The following is a 14774-nucleotide window of genomic DNA, read 5'->3' on the forward strand; positions in this document are numbered from 1 at the left end:
AGTTAGTTAAGAAAAAATTATGAAAATGACAAGGGAATCTGAGTGATCACAATAGAACATATTTAGTGGTCTTTGGATTTTAAATACAAAGTATTCACAAATTGATTAAGTAAGTAATTATTATTAGAAAGAATTTAATACATCACATAATCAAGGAGACAAGGATGGAATGATTTTGATTATAAAAGATAATGAGTATCTGCAAGATTTTCATAGAAAAAGTTACTAATCAAATAAGGACTCTTGGAGTTGTACTATGTAAATAAGAGGTTCGTCGTAGAGGTAAAGGACTTTTGATTTAATCTTTAACTCAATCATTCTTAATTTTACTAATTTGATCGTTAAAGGAATTTGATCTAGGAAATCCTCTCAACTTTTGATATAAAACAAGATAGAGGTCTTCATCGAAGTTTAAGTCTAAATGTTAGGTAATTCTTTTTACCTATACTATCTAATAAGTGTAGACATTAGATTTTAGAGTCTGAAGATCTCTACTACTTGGATTTTTGGAGTCGTCACCATTATTTAAAAAAAAAAAAAAAAAGGTATGAATGACCCTTCGGAAAGTAATTTTTGAAAAATTATTTTTCATTTGTAGTGACTCTTGTATGAATAAAAGCTATTGGTCCACCATAGATCTAAGTAAATGATCTATATTAAGGAGTAAGAAAGGTGTTAAGCACCCTATTTCCTCTATTATTGGTGGAAACCTTGAATTCGATTGATTTTGGACAGTAAATAAAAAAGTTGAAAAATCGATTTGTACTTCCTTATTAAGGAAGAAGATATGTCTATACTTTTGGATAATCTTAAAATATGTAGACTCTTCGATCAAGGGCCATTTTTATAAGGAAATGGTTTAATGCCTTGATCCCAAAACGTTTTGTGGTGTGTGTACTAGTGTAAGGTATTTTTAGAGAATATTTTGAAAAGGTTTTTCAATATCTACCCTTTCGATCAAATCAAAGCCCAACTTACCAGAAGTAGAGGAAGGTTTCCATCACATCTTAAGGTTGATCTAGAGAACATAAAATAAAGAAAGGGGAGAAGTAAAGGAGGAAAAATTTGAGGAGAGAGAAGAGGGGGAATTATTCATTTATTTGTATCCACACCCTACCTTGTTCTTCTTTTTCTTTGGTCTTTCTTCTTAACCTTCAAGTGATAAGCCTTGATCTCAGTCTTGATGTGTTACATGTGTGGGATTTGTTAATGGTTTAACGGTATAAGTGTAGAGGTTATGAGTGGGAGAGGGTTGAGTATTGAGAGAATGTGAGACTTGGTAAGAGGTTCAAGTCTTAGGGGTTGAAGCTTTACAGGAATTTCAAGACTTGAAGGGAATTATGGTAAGAATAAGGAGGTATTTATAGGACTTTGAGAATGACTTTTAGGGATAAAATGAGGTGAAAAAATGAAAAAGGGAAGAATAGTGTGAGGTTTGTTTATGGTGTGTGTAAATTAAGGGTGATGGAAGGGTATTGATCCAAATGGATTGAATCTTGCAACTTATTTGGGTCGGGTGTTAAATGAGTTGAATAAAGTGAACTTTGATTAGAAGAATGAAGGGTGTAAGATGGTGGTTATTAATTTTTTTGGGAAGGTGGAGGATATGGGGACATGTGTCAAAGAGGTGTGGGGGCATATGTGTGTTAGGTGAGTTAATTAAGGAAAATGGGTGTGGAAGTGACTTGTGATAAAAGATTTAGAGAGAATAATGGGGGTATGTTATGATATGGGTGTGGGTCTAGATGCAGGTAAAATGATTTTTTTAGAAAAGGGTAATGTGGTTGGTAAATGGATTAAGGAGGTAGGTTGTGGTGGTAACATGTGTCCCATTGCGATGATCATTGGTGATTGGTTATGATTCTTAGGTTTGTGTTAAGATTTGGGCTTAGGATACTGGTTTTATATCCATTGGACTTAAAGGTTGGGTTATGAGTTATATTGGATTGGATTGGATTTATGGTTGGTCTAAGCCTACTGGGCTTAGGGGTTAGGTTGGATTTATTAGGTTAGGTTTGGGTTTAATTTGATTGGGTTGAGAAGTGAGGTGGTGAAGGTATATGTTTATGATGGGAGGTTGTCCATATTTAGACTATAGGCCAAGCAAAGAAGCCCTAGACCATTATTTGAATAAAATAAGTAATTTTTGAAGATTTGGACCCTTAAGCCCGTTGATGATTTTTTTAATAAACATATATATTTTTGAGTCATTTTCGAGTTGGACCCCTTTAAATTGGGGTGTCTACAATAAGTTTATTGATTTTTTTAATGTTTGAAATCTATAAAATATTGTTTATTTATTTTATAGAAAATTATTAATTTAGCACTATAATTCGGTGGATTTTAACCCAACTTGATGATATCCGAGTCAATTATATCAACTTTCCGCGTTGACTCAGAGAGTTGCTTCAAACGAATTTTAGAGTTGGGTCACCAGAAATAACCGACCGACTCTCTCCAAGTCATCCGAGTTCCGAGTCGTCGTTTTATACCTAAGACCTTAAACCCTGAAAATGAAAAAAAAAAAACATAAAAACATTAGAAGCATGAGTAGGGAGTGGATCCCCTATGAACAGAGCAAGAGTGGAAGAAGTAGTGGCAATCGAAGAAGAAGAATTCTTAGCATCACTGCTTCAAAAATGTCCAAACATGAGAGTCCTCCGCCAAATCCACACCCGTCTCCTCAAATCCACTCTCCCCTTCTCCTCCAAATCCTACGCTTTAAGCAAAATCGTTGGCTTCTGTGCACTCTCCTCTCTGGGCGACATCCACTACGCCCGAACTGTTTTCTCCCAAATCCCAAACCCAAACATATTTTCCTGGAATTCTATGATCCGGGGTTGCTCCCAAATCCTAAACGCATCCAAAGAACCTATCTTTCTCTATAAAAGATTGATTAAACGTGGTTACCCGAACCCAAACAGTTTCACATTAGCATTCGTTCTCAAAGCTTGCGCAACTGTTTCAGCTTTTCAAGAAGGTGGGCAGATTCATTCCCATGTTTTCAAACACGGGTTGGATTCAAGCCAGTTTGTGCAAACCGCATTGGTGAATTTCTATGCGAAATGCGAAGAAATTGGTTTAGCAAGAAACATGTTTGATGAAATTCCTGAGAGAAATTTGATTGCTTGGAGCACGATGATTAGTGGTTATGCTAGAATTGGGTTTGTTAATGAGGCTTTGAGTCTGTTTAGAGAGATGCAGAAGGCGGAGATTAGTCCGGACGAGGTTACCATGGTTAGTGTGATCACTGCTTGTGCGACGTCCGGGGCATTGGATTTGGGTAAATGGATACATGCATTTATCGATAAACATGTCATTGTTGTCGATCTCGTGCTCAGTACTGCACTTGTTAATATGTATGCTAAATGCGGGTGCATCGAAAGAGCGAAAAAAGTGTTTGATGAAATGCCTGACAGAGATACCAAAGCTTGGAGTTCAATGATTGTGGGGTTAGCAATTCATGGGCTTGCTGAGGAAGCATTAGAGGTATTCTCTAGGATGCAAGAAGCCAATGTGAGACCTAATCAGGTAACTTTTATAGGTGTTTTATCCGCTTGTGCCCATAGCGGGTTGGTATCCGAGGGCCAGAGATATTGGTCAAATATGCTTGAATTTGGAATTGAGCCATTGATGGAGCATTATGGGTGCATGGTAGATCTACTTTGCCGAGCTGGACTTATCGAAGAGGCATATAGGTTTGTCGAGACCATGCCCATTATACCGAATCCAATTATTTGGAGAACTTTGTTAGTGGGTTGCAAGAAGAAAGGTGGCTCAGGAAAACTGGAGATTGTTGCCGAGCGGCTACTTGAACTAGAGCCACTCAACCCGGAAAATTATGTGCTCTTGTCCAACCTATATGCATCGAGTTCTCAGTGGGAGAAAGTAAGTGATGTGAGGAAGAAAATGAAGGAGAATGGAATCAAAGGGATTCCTGGCTGTAGTTCGATCGAGTTTGATGGGTTTGTACATGAATTTGTGGTGGGTGACAGATCACACCCAGAGATAAAGGAGATATGGGAAGTGTTGAGGGACATAGCGGAGCGGGTTCGTCGTGCTGGGCACGATCCATGGACATCGGCTGTTTTACATGATGTGGGAGAGGAAGAGAAAGAAGGGGCTCTTTGTGAGCATAGTGAGAGGTTGGCTATTGCATATGGACTATTGAAGATGAAAGCTTCAGTGGTGATTCGAGTGGTGAAGAACCTGAGAGTGTGTGGGGATTGCCATGAAGTGACAAAGATCATAAGCAAAATTTACGAACGAGAGATCATTGTTAGGGATCGTGTTCGATTCCATAGGTTTGTTGATGGGACTTGTTCTTGTAAGGATTATTGGTGATTGGTAATTTTCTATAGGTTTTTCAATTGTTATTTATTTTTTGTACTTAACAAATATTTTTCCAAAAAATTGAAACAATTTTTATATATTTGAGATAAAGAAGCCTAATAGATGTTTTGTCAATCGTTAGAATCTCTTATATTACCAGACTAATGAGAACATGTTGAGTTGAGTAGGTTGAAGAAAATGGGTTTTAGACTAATCAGATCGGGCCATATTCAATCAGGATATGATAGATTCATAATCGATCCCATATGTTAATAATTCAAAACCTTGATCCCATATGTTAATAATTCAAAACCTTACCGATACTCAAATCTATGATCCAAATCCTTCAAAGTTATCGGATCAGGTTTGACCAAATTTTGGGTTTGATCCGAGCCATTATCAATATAGCTCCATGGGGAGGGAGGACAAGATCCCTAATCAATTTTATGGAATCACTTATCCAGCCAGATATGAGCCTATCTCGATCAAAGGTGGTTAGTACCGAGCGATATCAATGCCCAACTATGTTGGATAAGATAGGGTTTAGTATGGCCCATCCCTGCCCATTAACCCCCCTACCGAGAGTGTACATTCAGTTCTGGAACCCAACCCGATTTTTCATGTACGGATCGGGTATACATGGAACTGGAACTGAACCCACTATTTTCTGGTATGGGTAAGTAGCAAAGGGTATATTCATAACCTACCCAAACCCGATTTTTTGAGTACAGATTGAGACATATAATAAATATATCAAATTTAAAATTTTAAAATATTATAAGTTATATAAATAGGTTAGTTTACTTTAAAGTTTAAATCTAATAAAATGATTAAATTTTTTTAATCATATAAATACTTTAGTTTCTAAACTAAAGTTCAAATTTATAAATATATAAATTTTACATTAAAAAATTTTATATAAAAAAAAAATAGAGTGTATTAATCTAAATAATAATAGTCAAAAAATAAATCATATATAGAAATAAATCTCAATATGAACGGTATTATGACTGGTTTTTTTTTTTTGGGAGGGGGGGGGGGGTTGTTGTTGAATTTTTCGACTATCAGGTACGATTTTGGGTAACGAGTATCAGGTACAGATAATTGGTAAAAAATGGGCCGGGTTCTAGGTACTTGAAATCATAGCCAAACCGGACAAAGCCACGTTCGATCCGGTTTGGGTTTTGGTTTCAGGGTGGATTTGGGCATGCTTTTGGACCAGGTTCAGGCGGGTAACATGGTACCAAATAACTTGTCAATTTTATTTAAAATAACTTGGTTAGTGCCACCAAATATTGTATGCTGATATATTTAAAAAGGTAATAAAGACAGTGCTTTATATATAAATATAATTGAATATTCTCTATCACTTCAGAAACCTACTTCCAAACTACAATTAATGCAAATTGATCACAATCTTGACTATCTCCTTTGGTTGAGATCATCTACATTGCTTATAAGCATTCATTTCTTATCTACATTACCATCTCCACACATGAATTTGTATTTAAAAGATGTGATACCTTTGTGGTCCACCTTATGTTTAAAACCAAATCTTGGACCATTCCTTCAATAAATAAAAATGAAATTTTGTATTTGAAATATGTTACTATACTCATTAGTTTGAAATAATTTTTTGGCTAATCCAATGTGTTATCAAAAGAAAAAGATGGCTGCAAGGTAAGGAGAAGTAGTTGTGGGAGGATTTTAATGTTTCCTAGTCTACAATCCTTTGTTGGTCCTCTATCCTTATAAGGTTACCATCCCAACCTTTTCTTCTTCTGCTATTATATGTATATTTCGATGATCAAGTCATTGAACAATTCAACATAATTACATATAAAATTTTTAGAGGCTATGTATCTCTAAATAATTGTGCACCCCCTTTTATAGTCAAGTATATGTCTGGATAGGGATAGCAATTTTGCTCTGCCCCGCCCTAATCCGCCCCTATAGGGTGGGATTTTCACTATTTTAAATGATTATGGTATTGCAAAATAAAAATTGATTCGATTTCAAGGGGTATGATTTTGATATACCTCGTCTTGTCCCGATTATATAAATATATATATAGATTCAAACCTCCACCATTGTTCTTTTACTTATTAACATTAAAAATAGGCAAGGGGGGCATAGAAAAACTATTAGGGGGTGGGGATGGGTCATAAAAATCAGACCTAATTCAAGGTCGGGTGAGTTTAGGCCAAACAAATATAATTAAGGACGAGTTTAGTTAAACTTTGCCGTTGTCGTTACCATCTTTATGTTTGGGACTACTTCCTTATCCAATCAAAGGATAAATAATACACATAAATCATAAATACCTTTGCAAAAGTTTTTTTTATTTATTTATTTTTATAATTGGTTGTCCTTATAAATAATAGACTAAGCCAATATTTAAGCTTTGCCCAGTCCATAGATCATGATCTTGTCTAAAGACTAGTCCTGGGACATGTGCAACGTCCACATATCACACACAATAAGTAAGTGAGGGCGTGCCCTCACAAATGATCCCTAAAGATTAATGCTCATATTGGATATTATATTCATGATCTACATACATTAATAGCTTATTAATCAAAAAGTCCTATTGAGAAACCCCTCTAAGTTACCTTTGCAGAAGTTACGTGATTTGCAAAATGCTTATTTGCGTAAGACCCGGAAGCTGAGCTGCATTGTTTTTCACGATGATGTGGGAATGTAAAGGATTTCGACTTTGTAAATCTAGTACCAAGTCATACGTCTAGGAGCCATCACCTAATGTGTAAAAATGTACGTTTCATGGTGGAAGTCGTCACAAAGTGAGCACCGAGGACATTAAATTAGGGAAGAGGATTGCTTAGGGGCACAAAAACATTATGGAGTTTGATGATATGTTATGATCCTAAAGAGATATAGACTCTACTTTTTGCACTACTAGTACTACCACCAAGTCTGATGATACGTTAGGATCGGCTTATGATTATGACCCGTCTGGCGGTTCTTATCTACACAAACCAAGTAGCCCATTAGGGCCCATCTTTTGTAATACAGAATCCTCAATTATTTATTATACATTAAATGATGGTGGGGCCACGATTTGAAAGCTTTAACATTTGAACTGCTTTATAGCTAGCTCGCTAGTATGAGTATTCTGCACCCAAGTACTCCAGTTTGGCAAAATTGACTTTAGGGGGATAAAGTTTGCTACCCTATGACAATTAAAAATTTGATATATTTAACCCGTTTCAAGTACCACGTGGCAAGTTTTGTTTTGTTTTTTTTTCATCTTAGGCTTACTTTCTCATGAATATTTGACTATTTTTTTTCATCAGGTTTGATTAAGAGTGAGTGATGAAAATATGGCTGTAAAGTTACTGATGTTGTTAGTTGGTGGGATAGGTTCACCAAGAATACGCCAAATACCAACGGTTCACTACATCTGTCTCATTACATGCCACGTGACATAAGAAATTAACTACCTACACGAATCCCGAGGTCTACAACTACAATAAATTTTCGACACGTGCTGAAATACTCTTGAGAGAGAGAGAGAGAGAGAGGCCATTGTGTTGGAGCTTCCGCTCGTTGGGTTTGGCGACACGTTCATCTCTCCTTCGGAGACTTCGAAGCTTCGAAAAAGCCTCAAAATTGTCTCTCTCTGTTCTTTGATTTCTCCCTTCTTTGCTTATCCGTTTCTACCTCTCTTTCTATATCTATCTACCTCTCTCTCTCATGGGTTCTCTCCTCAACTTCTTTCACATTCTCTCTCTCACCTATTTAAGCTTGAGATCTTGATCTTCATCTCCTCTCTCTCTCTTTATATATCTTTTGTGGGTAAGTTTAGATGGCCAATGCATATGGGTTCGTTTCTCCTTCAACTCCCACTCCTCTTAGACAGAGAAATATATCTTCTTTTGGTCTTTCTCGATCTGGGTTCTACCCGTTTGAAAGAATTACTAAGAGAGTACTCAGTTGTAGCGCCGTTGAAGGTATAGAGAAACACGCCCATGGACCTTCCCCTTCTGAATCTCGCATACCCAGGTGCGTTTTCTTCCAATTTTCTTCTTATTGAGTCTCATTTATTGGTGTATTTGTGGTTTTAGGATCATTAATGAGCTTCGTTTTTGGTGCATTCGAATTGGGGATATTTTGGAATCATTTCTGTTTGATGGATATATCTGTTAGGGAGTATTCAACTTATAATTTATCTGAACATGGCATTTTGGTTGATTTCGGATCACAATCTGTAGTTTCTTTAGGAATTTATTTGGAAATGTCGATTGGGTAAAAGCCGTCATTGTTCTTGGGCCGAATTACAATGAAATAACTTCACTTACTAGGAAAAAAAACCTAAATTTGAGATCTTGAAGAACTAAGAAAGGAGCTCAATAAAAAAAGGGATGTTACTTGATCAAACGTCCAACTGAACATGGTGTCGAAATTTTAAATATGCATTTACAAATAATCGATCCAAAATTAATAAGAATTTGACCCAAATATGATTCCAAATAGTAAAACTTCAATAATTTGAATTTATTTGAGTGGGGAAAAAAGAGAGGTAATAAGAATATTTATGGTCTGGTCCCCGCTATTAAATGTTCATATTGCTATCATTTCAATAACACTTTGAGGTGATCTTGTAATCATTAATCCTATTTCGTATGTGGCAATATTATCGAATACCATGGAAATGATGGCATTCGGTCATTCTAGTGAGTTCCTCAATGGCTCTTTATATTCTTATGATTGCTAATTCTTGTTGAACATAGTAGAGATGAAGATGTTGAGACAGATCAGTGGATGGAAAACCAAGAGAAAATGATAAATAAACGCACTTGTGAAATGTAGGTGTAGCCCAATATGCGGTAAATTAAGGATAGGTTGATTGAGATGGTTTGCTCATGTGCAACAACTAACCAGTAACGGCCTTGTTGGAAGGAACATGCAAGTTGAATGGTCAAAGAAGAGTGTCATGAAGACCAAAAAGGATGTAAAGTGAGGTAGTAAGATTCAATTTGAATGGAGGAATGTGATTTGTACACCCGACCCTAGATTTTGAAGATAAGGCTTTGATGATGGTAATTATTGATTCTTGTGGACTGAAGAGAGTGGTTGGTTTCTACTTTAAGCTTACATGGGTTTTTCATTAGTAACTTTTGAATGCTCTTGTGAATGCTCGGTTAAGTTGACCTGATTTGCACATGTTCTACTTTCGTTGATATCCCTTGCATCAAGTTTGACCATCTATTTTTTTTTTATAAGTAAGTTTGACCATCTATTAACCCCAAGGGGTTGGCCTAGTGGCAAGCCGAGCCTTGATAAGCTCCTCAGGAACAGTAGGTCAAGTGTTCGAAACCCCACGAAGCAATGAATTCCTTGGGGGCACCCTCCAGGGTCTGGTTGACCCTCGACTCAACCAATTGCACGTAAGACTTTCTGAGGGGGCGGTGTGTGTGTGACCATGGGATTAGTCTCACCTGAAGGGTGGGGATACCCACGATAAGCAAGAAAAAAGGGTTTGACCATCTATAAAATGCGGTTGAAAAGACAAGGGTTATGTACTAGTTACATGTTAAGGTGCTAACGTTAAGGATCCTGTGAATGGAAAGCAAACCAACCATCTTTAGCCATTATTCCAGTAATTGATCTTCAATATTCAATTTTATTTTCTGGAATTTTTCTTCCTATACCTAACTGGAACTGCCTAAGGACCTAAAAATGTGACTTGGGCAAACCATGGTGTAGGAATACACGTAGAAATCATAGAAAACATAGCAAAAGCATTGTTCGCAAAGAAGTTTGAACATGCCAAAAAAGGGGGAATTGTGAAATATTTTTCTGAATGTAAGTTTTCACAAAGAATTTGAAATTAAAATTTATCTGAAAAAGTTTTATATACGTTGGAGATCTTATGATTTAAAGTCGTATAAGCGCATGTCATGTAACATCTTCTCCAGGTGTGTGCATGAAATTGTTTACTTGCATTTAAAAGATAGAATTTTTTTTAATAGGAAACTGTGTTTAAAATATATATTTGATAGATAGGTGTGTTTGGAATATGTTTACATGTTTTCAAGTTTTTTAACATTTCTATCTCCATCTCTATCTTCATCAGTTTGAATTTGTTTCGCGGGAACTAGAGCATCACTGAGTTTGATGATACACTTGTTTGTATGACTTGAACTTTAGTTTTCCTTTCGTACATTTAATGAGAAGTTTTTGACAGACTTGTTAGTCAAGGGTGCAAGCTGGTTGGATGTGGCTCGGCGGTGCCTAGTCTAATGGTTTCAAATGACGATCTAACAAATATTGTTGAAACTTCTGATGAATGGATAGCTGTTCGCACTGGGATTCGTAATCGGCGAATTCTGTCAGGTAGCTTCTTTCTCAATGCATACCACTCCCTTCCTTCTGTCCTTTTATCTTTTACTGGGAAAAGTGACAAAATGTACAAAATAACAAAACTCCTCTGCTGCACTCTTTAGAGGCCATGTGGTAGCATGCAAACATATAAGGGCATTGAGATCCGATACATAATCATCCAATACATAAGTTATTTTCTAGACCTTTGGCCACATGTTTTTATTTCCCAAGATATAAAGTAAGGGTTTTAGATTGTTTTCATATCTTGCCATCCCTAGGAGAGACCAATCTAATTGTGGCCCCAGGTATCCTTACGTTATCCTTTCTCCACAATGCTCAACATTTGAGTCTCTCATTATGAACTTTGTTTCAATGTAAACATTTTTTTTTTCCTTTTGGATTAGAAAGAAAAAACAAAAATTGGACAAAGTTTAGCAATCAACCAAAACTTCTTAGTTCATGGAACACTAATTATTCCAATATCCAATTGTACATGGTTGGCTTATGCTTTGGTAGGGAGAGAGAGCTTGACAGGTTTGGCTGAAGAGGCAGCAAAAAAGGCTCTTCAGATGGCTCAAGTTGATCCTGATGATGTGGACCTAATCCTTATGTGTACATCTACTCCAGAGGATCTTTTTGGCAGTGCTCCTCAGGTATAACATGGAAAACTAGGTTCTAGGAGTATGTGCATCCTAAAATTAAATGAACTAATATATAAAGAAAAATGGAAATTATGATTATACCTGAAGTTGAGCAACAAATATGTATCTATTTGAAAGGAAGTGAGGAATTCCGTGCAGTTCGAGCTATGTTTCTCCATGTAATTTTTCACTTCATTTATGTTTTATAGCACACTAATCAACATAATTAAATGCACTGCTATAAATCCATTATTAGAAACCATTCCCTCCTTGAAGGGAATGTTGTCATTACCTCTTTGTTGGGTATTAAATAAAGGCTTCCTCCAAAATGAGGTGGTTGCTTTGAAAATCCACTGCCCGAGTACCTATCTCGTTTTCAATTTCTTAAACCATGCTTATTTTGTTTGTCCCTACATTTAGCTTGATGCTGTTTACCTCTGCACAAAAATCTCACTTTGATTATTTTTCTAACAATATCAGATCCAGAGAGCACTTGGTTGTAAAACAAATCCTTTGGCCTATGACATTACAGCTGCATGTAGTGGGTTTGTGCTGGGCCTAGTCTCAGCTGCTTGTCATATAAGAGGTACCCAATACTTATACTTAGCAGTAAAAGAGTTTCTTTTTTTCTGTTTCTCGATGATTTATATGACTGAAGCTGTCGTTGTTCAAATTATAGGCGGTGGGTTTAAAAATGTTTTAGTAATTGGTGCTGATTCTCTTTCCCGATATGTTGATTGGACGGATAGAGGAACCTGTATTCTCTTTGGTGATGCTGCTGGTGCTGTAGTTGTACAGGTACGTATTTGTGGCTCCACTTTGTTGTTTAGCATTTATGGGGATTTGTAAAAACTAAATAGTTTCCTTTGTTCTGTGGCAAGTTATGTCTCATATTTGAAGATTTATTTTTGCCAGTTCAAGCTTATGATATTAATTCTTGGTATTGTGCTTGTTTCCAATTTGTAATAAATGCATTGGGAACCATTTTTGGTAATTTGTTCTCTCATTTCAGCAAGAAATTAGGTTAACTTTGCTTACATATCAACTCTTCGGGAGTCATCTTCATGTTTGATTTCCCATTATAGTTCTTTCTTGTTTTTGCATAACTATGATCCTGTTTTTCCACATTCCATGAATGAGTTATTTGCTTCTTATTCGGCGGTATTGATTTAATATTGCTTTCTGTTGGAAAGAAAAGAAGACTTTGTATTCCTCAAATGTTGTTATGTGGCACATCTTTCGATGGCACTAAGTATTTACCAAGATTAGCAATGCACATAGAATGTCAGGAAGGAAGATTTGAAACAAATAGGAGTAGGTTTCAATGTGTGCTGTGTAGAAGTGGTGTGGTTTCAATACCTCATGCAACCGTAATCAGGATCATCATCAGACGGTTCGTGGAGATGGGCCTATTAGCATCGCTCTCTCCTGATGATGGAAGAGGGGATTTGGCAAAGAGGAAAGAGGGGCAAAAAGGGTTGAGAGAGATGCTGGTGGTGCTAGGGTGGGTTGAAAATTTAAGTGGGAAATGAGAGAATAATTTCACTTGTTCAGTAACATTTATTCTAGATTTGATTCTATAGCAAGTTCAAAATAACTGTTTTCCAACACAACCTTAAGTTAGATACTTTGTTATTTGGTTTTCTTAAGTAATACCATATAAGTTAGATTCTTCATTGTTTGTTTTTCATAAGTAATACCCTCCTTATTATTATTATTTTTTACATGGAATGTTTTTAAGATACATCTTTCTCACTGGGATCCAAGTGGTCCAATCCAGCCTCTTTTTAGATGTCCTTAAATGTTGGAATTTGCTCAAAACTTGAAGTCAATAACAGATTCCCTTATGGGTATCTCACCATAGTAGTATACACGGCAACTAGTCTCTGCCTTAACCATACCCTAGTTGTAGTTGGATTTCTGTGGAAAAACCCACTTTTTTGAAGTTATACAACTTATATTTATGTGCTTTTATTTTTGTAAATTAGTTAGTTGATAACTGTTCTTGCATGGTTGATTCCTTTTTAATGTTGATATTTCTATGCAGGCTTGTGATGGCAACAATGATGGTTTATTTGCTTTCGACATGCACAGTGATGGGAATGGCCAAAGGTATTTCATCATGTCTTGTTAAGGAAACAGATTGAACCCCCCACCCCCTCCTCCTCTTCTGTTTCATTTCTTCAACCGTATAATTTTGCATTTGCAATAGACCAAACATTTTACTTTTCAAAAAAAAAAAAAAAATAGACCAAGCATTTACTTCCCAGCTAATAATGCAGGCACTTGAATGCTGCAATCAAAGAAGATGAAGGAGACCATGTATTGGGCTCTAATGGTTCAGCAGTTGACTTCCCCCCAGGACGCTCCGCTTACTCATGCATCCAAATGAATGGCAAAGAGGTGTTCCGCTTTGCAGTTCGGTGTGTGCCACAGTCAATCGAGTTTGCACTGGAAAAGGCAGGCCTCACAAGTTCAGACATCGATTGGTTACTTCTTCATCAGGTATTAATGTATTATATATAAAAAATTCTGGAAGGAAAATCAAAGGGCTCTTTCTTGACATGTGGAGTACATGCGTTGGAGAACCAATCCTCACCCATGCCAAGAGTTGAGCACTTGAGCCGATCTTACCCTCACCCACCCCTCATCGATTGGAGATCATGATGATCTTACCCATCAGCCTCAATGAGAACTTATTGAGTGGTCTTAAAATTTTAATTTGCATTGTTAGATTATCCAATTGGTTCGACTTGTCTGCATATTAGGACCAAACGGTATTACATTAGGCAACACAATTCATAGAATGTGTATTAGTGTCTAAATGGGGCCTTTTGTCATCTAAATGTATGATAACATTCCATAACTGCCGATAGCAAAATCTAATAAAATGGGCCAAATGGTTGATGCAGGCAAACCAGAGGATCATCGATGCAGTTTCAACACGTTTACATATCTCACCAGATCGGGTTTTATCGAATTTGGCTAATTATGGTAACACCAGTGCTGCATCCATTCCCTTGGCCTTGGATGAAGCTGTTCGAAGTGGGAAGGTGAAATCAGGCCAAACAATTGCCGCTGCAGGTTTTGGGGCTGGCCTTACATGGGGTTCCGCAATTGTGAGATGGGGATGAGATGATTATGCTTCTCTGACCAATGACCAGTTCAAGAAAGATAGAAAAAGAGAAAAGAAAAGAAAAAAAAAACTTCAATTTTCGTTTTTGCCAATTTACATTTGATATGTATCAGGGAGAGGGAGGTGGCCATCATGCTGCTTTTACATCCACCATTTGTTCTTATGGATTTTGCCAACTGTTCAGCTTTGGGCACCCTAATAATATGTTTTTTTTTTGTCTCAAATCTCTTGGAAGTTCTCCATTTTCAAGTTGAATTGAAGTATTTATCGAATGCACAACTTTATTCAGGGGATTTGATCAAACAATATAAAATCTTCCA

General features: G+C 36.6%; 1 protein-coding gene and 1 pseudogene across 1 annotated transcript; both read left to right on the forward strand.

The window, feature by feature from the left end:
* Positions 1-2512: 2512 nt before the first annotated feature.
* On the forward strand, positions 2513-4471 carry LOC147389444 (pentatricopeptide repeat-containing protein At1g59720, chloroplastic/mitochondrial pseudogene; annotated as a pseudogene).
* Positions 4472-7856: 3385 nt separating this feature from the next.
* On the forward strand, positions 7857-14678 carry LOC147389445 (beta-ketoacyl-[acyl-carrier-protein] synthase III B, chloroplastic-like). The gene is made up of 8 exons (XM_086417828.1): positions 7857-8355; positions 10541-10689; positions 11194-11330; positions 11799-11904; positions 11998-12116; positions 13366-13430; positions 13601-13823; positions 14231-14678. The coding sequence occupies exons 1-8, from the start codon at positions 8159-8161 to the stop codon at positions 14450-14452; spliced, it is 1218 nt and encodes a 405-aa protein (XP_086273954.1). The 5' UTR covers positions 7857-8158; the 3' UTR covers positions 14453-14678.
* Positions 14679-14774: the final 96 nt, after the last annotated feature.

The sequence above is a fragment of the Akebia trifoliata genome, chromosome 12 (assembly GCF_017979445.1).
Source record: "Akebia trifoliata isolate Shusen 1 chromosome 12, ASM1797944v1, whole genome shotgun sequence".
Lineage (NCBI taxonomy): Eukaryota > Viridiplantae > Streptophyta > Magnoliopsida > Ranunculales > Lardizabalaceae > Akebia > Akebia trifoliata.

Bases quoted from the DNA above. Each gene is read 5' to 3' on its own strand.
- LOC147389445 (XM_086417828.1), top strand. From the start codon at position 8,159: ATGGCCAATGCATATGGGTTCGTTTCTCCTTCAACTCCCACTCCTCTT. The intron at 12,117-13,365 runs GTACGTATTTGT...ATTTCTATGCAG, and splicing joins CTGGTGCTGTAGTTGTACAG to GCTTGTGATGGCAACAATGA. The intron at 13,431-13,600 runs GTATTTCATCAT...CTAATAATGCAG, and splicing joins AGTGATGGGAATGGCCAAAG to GCACTTGAATGCTGCAATCA.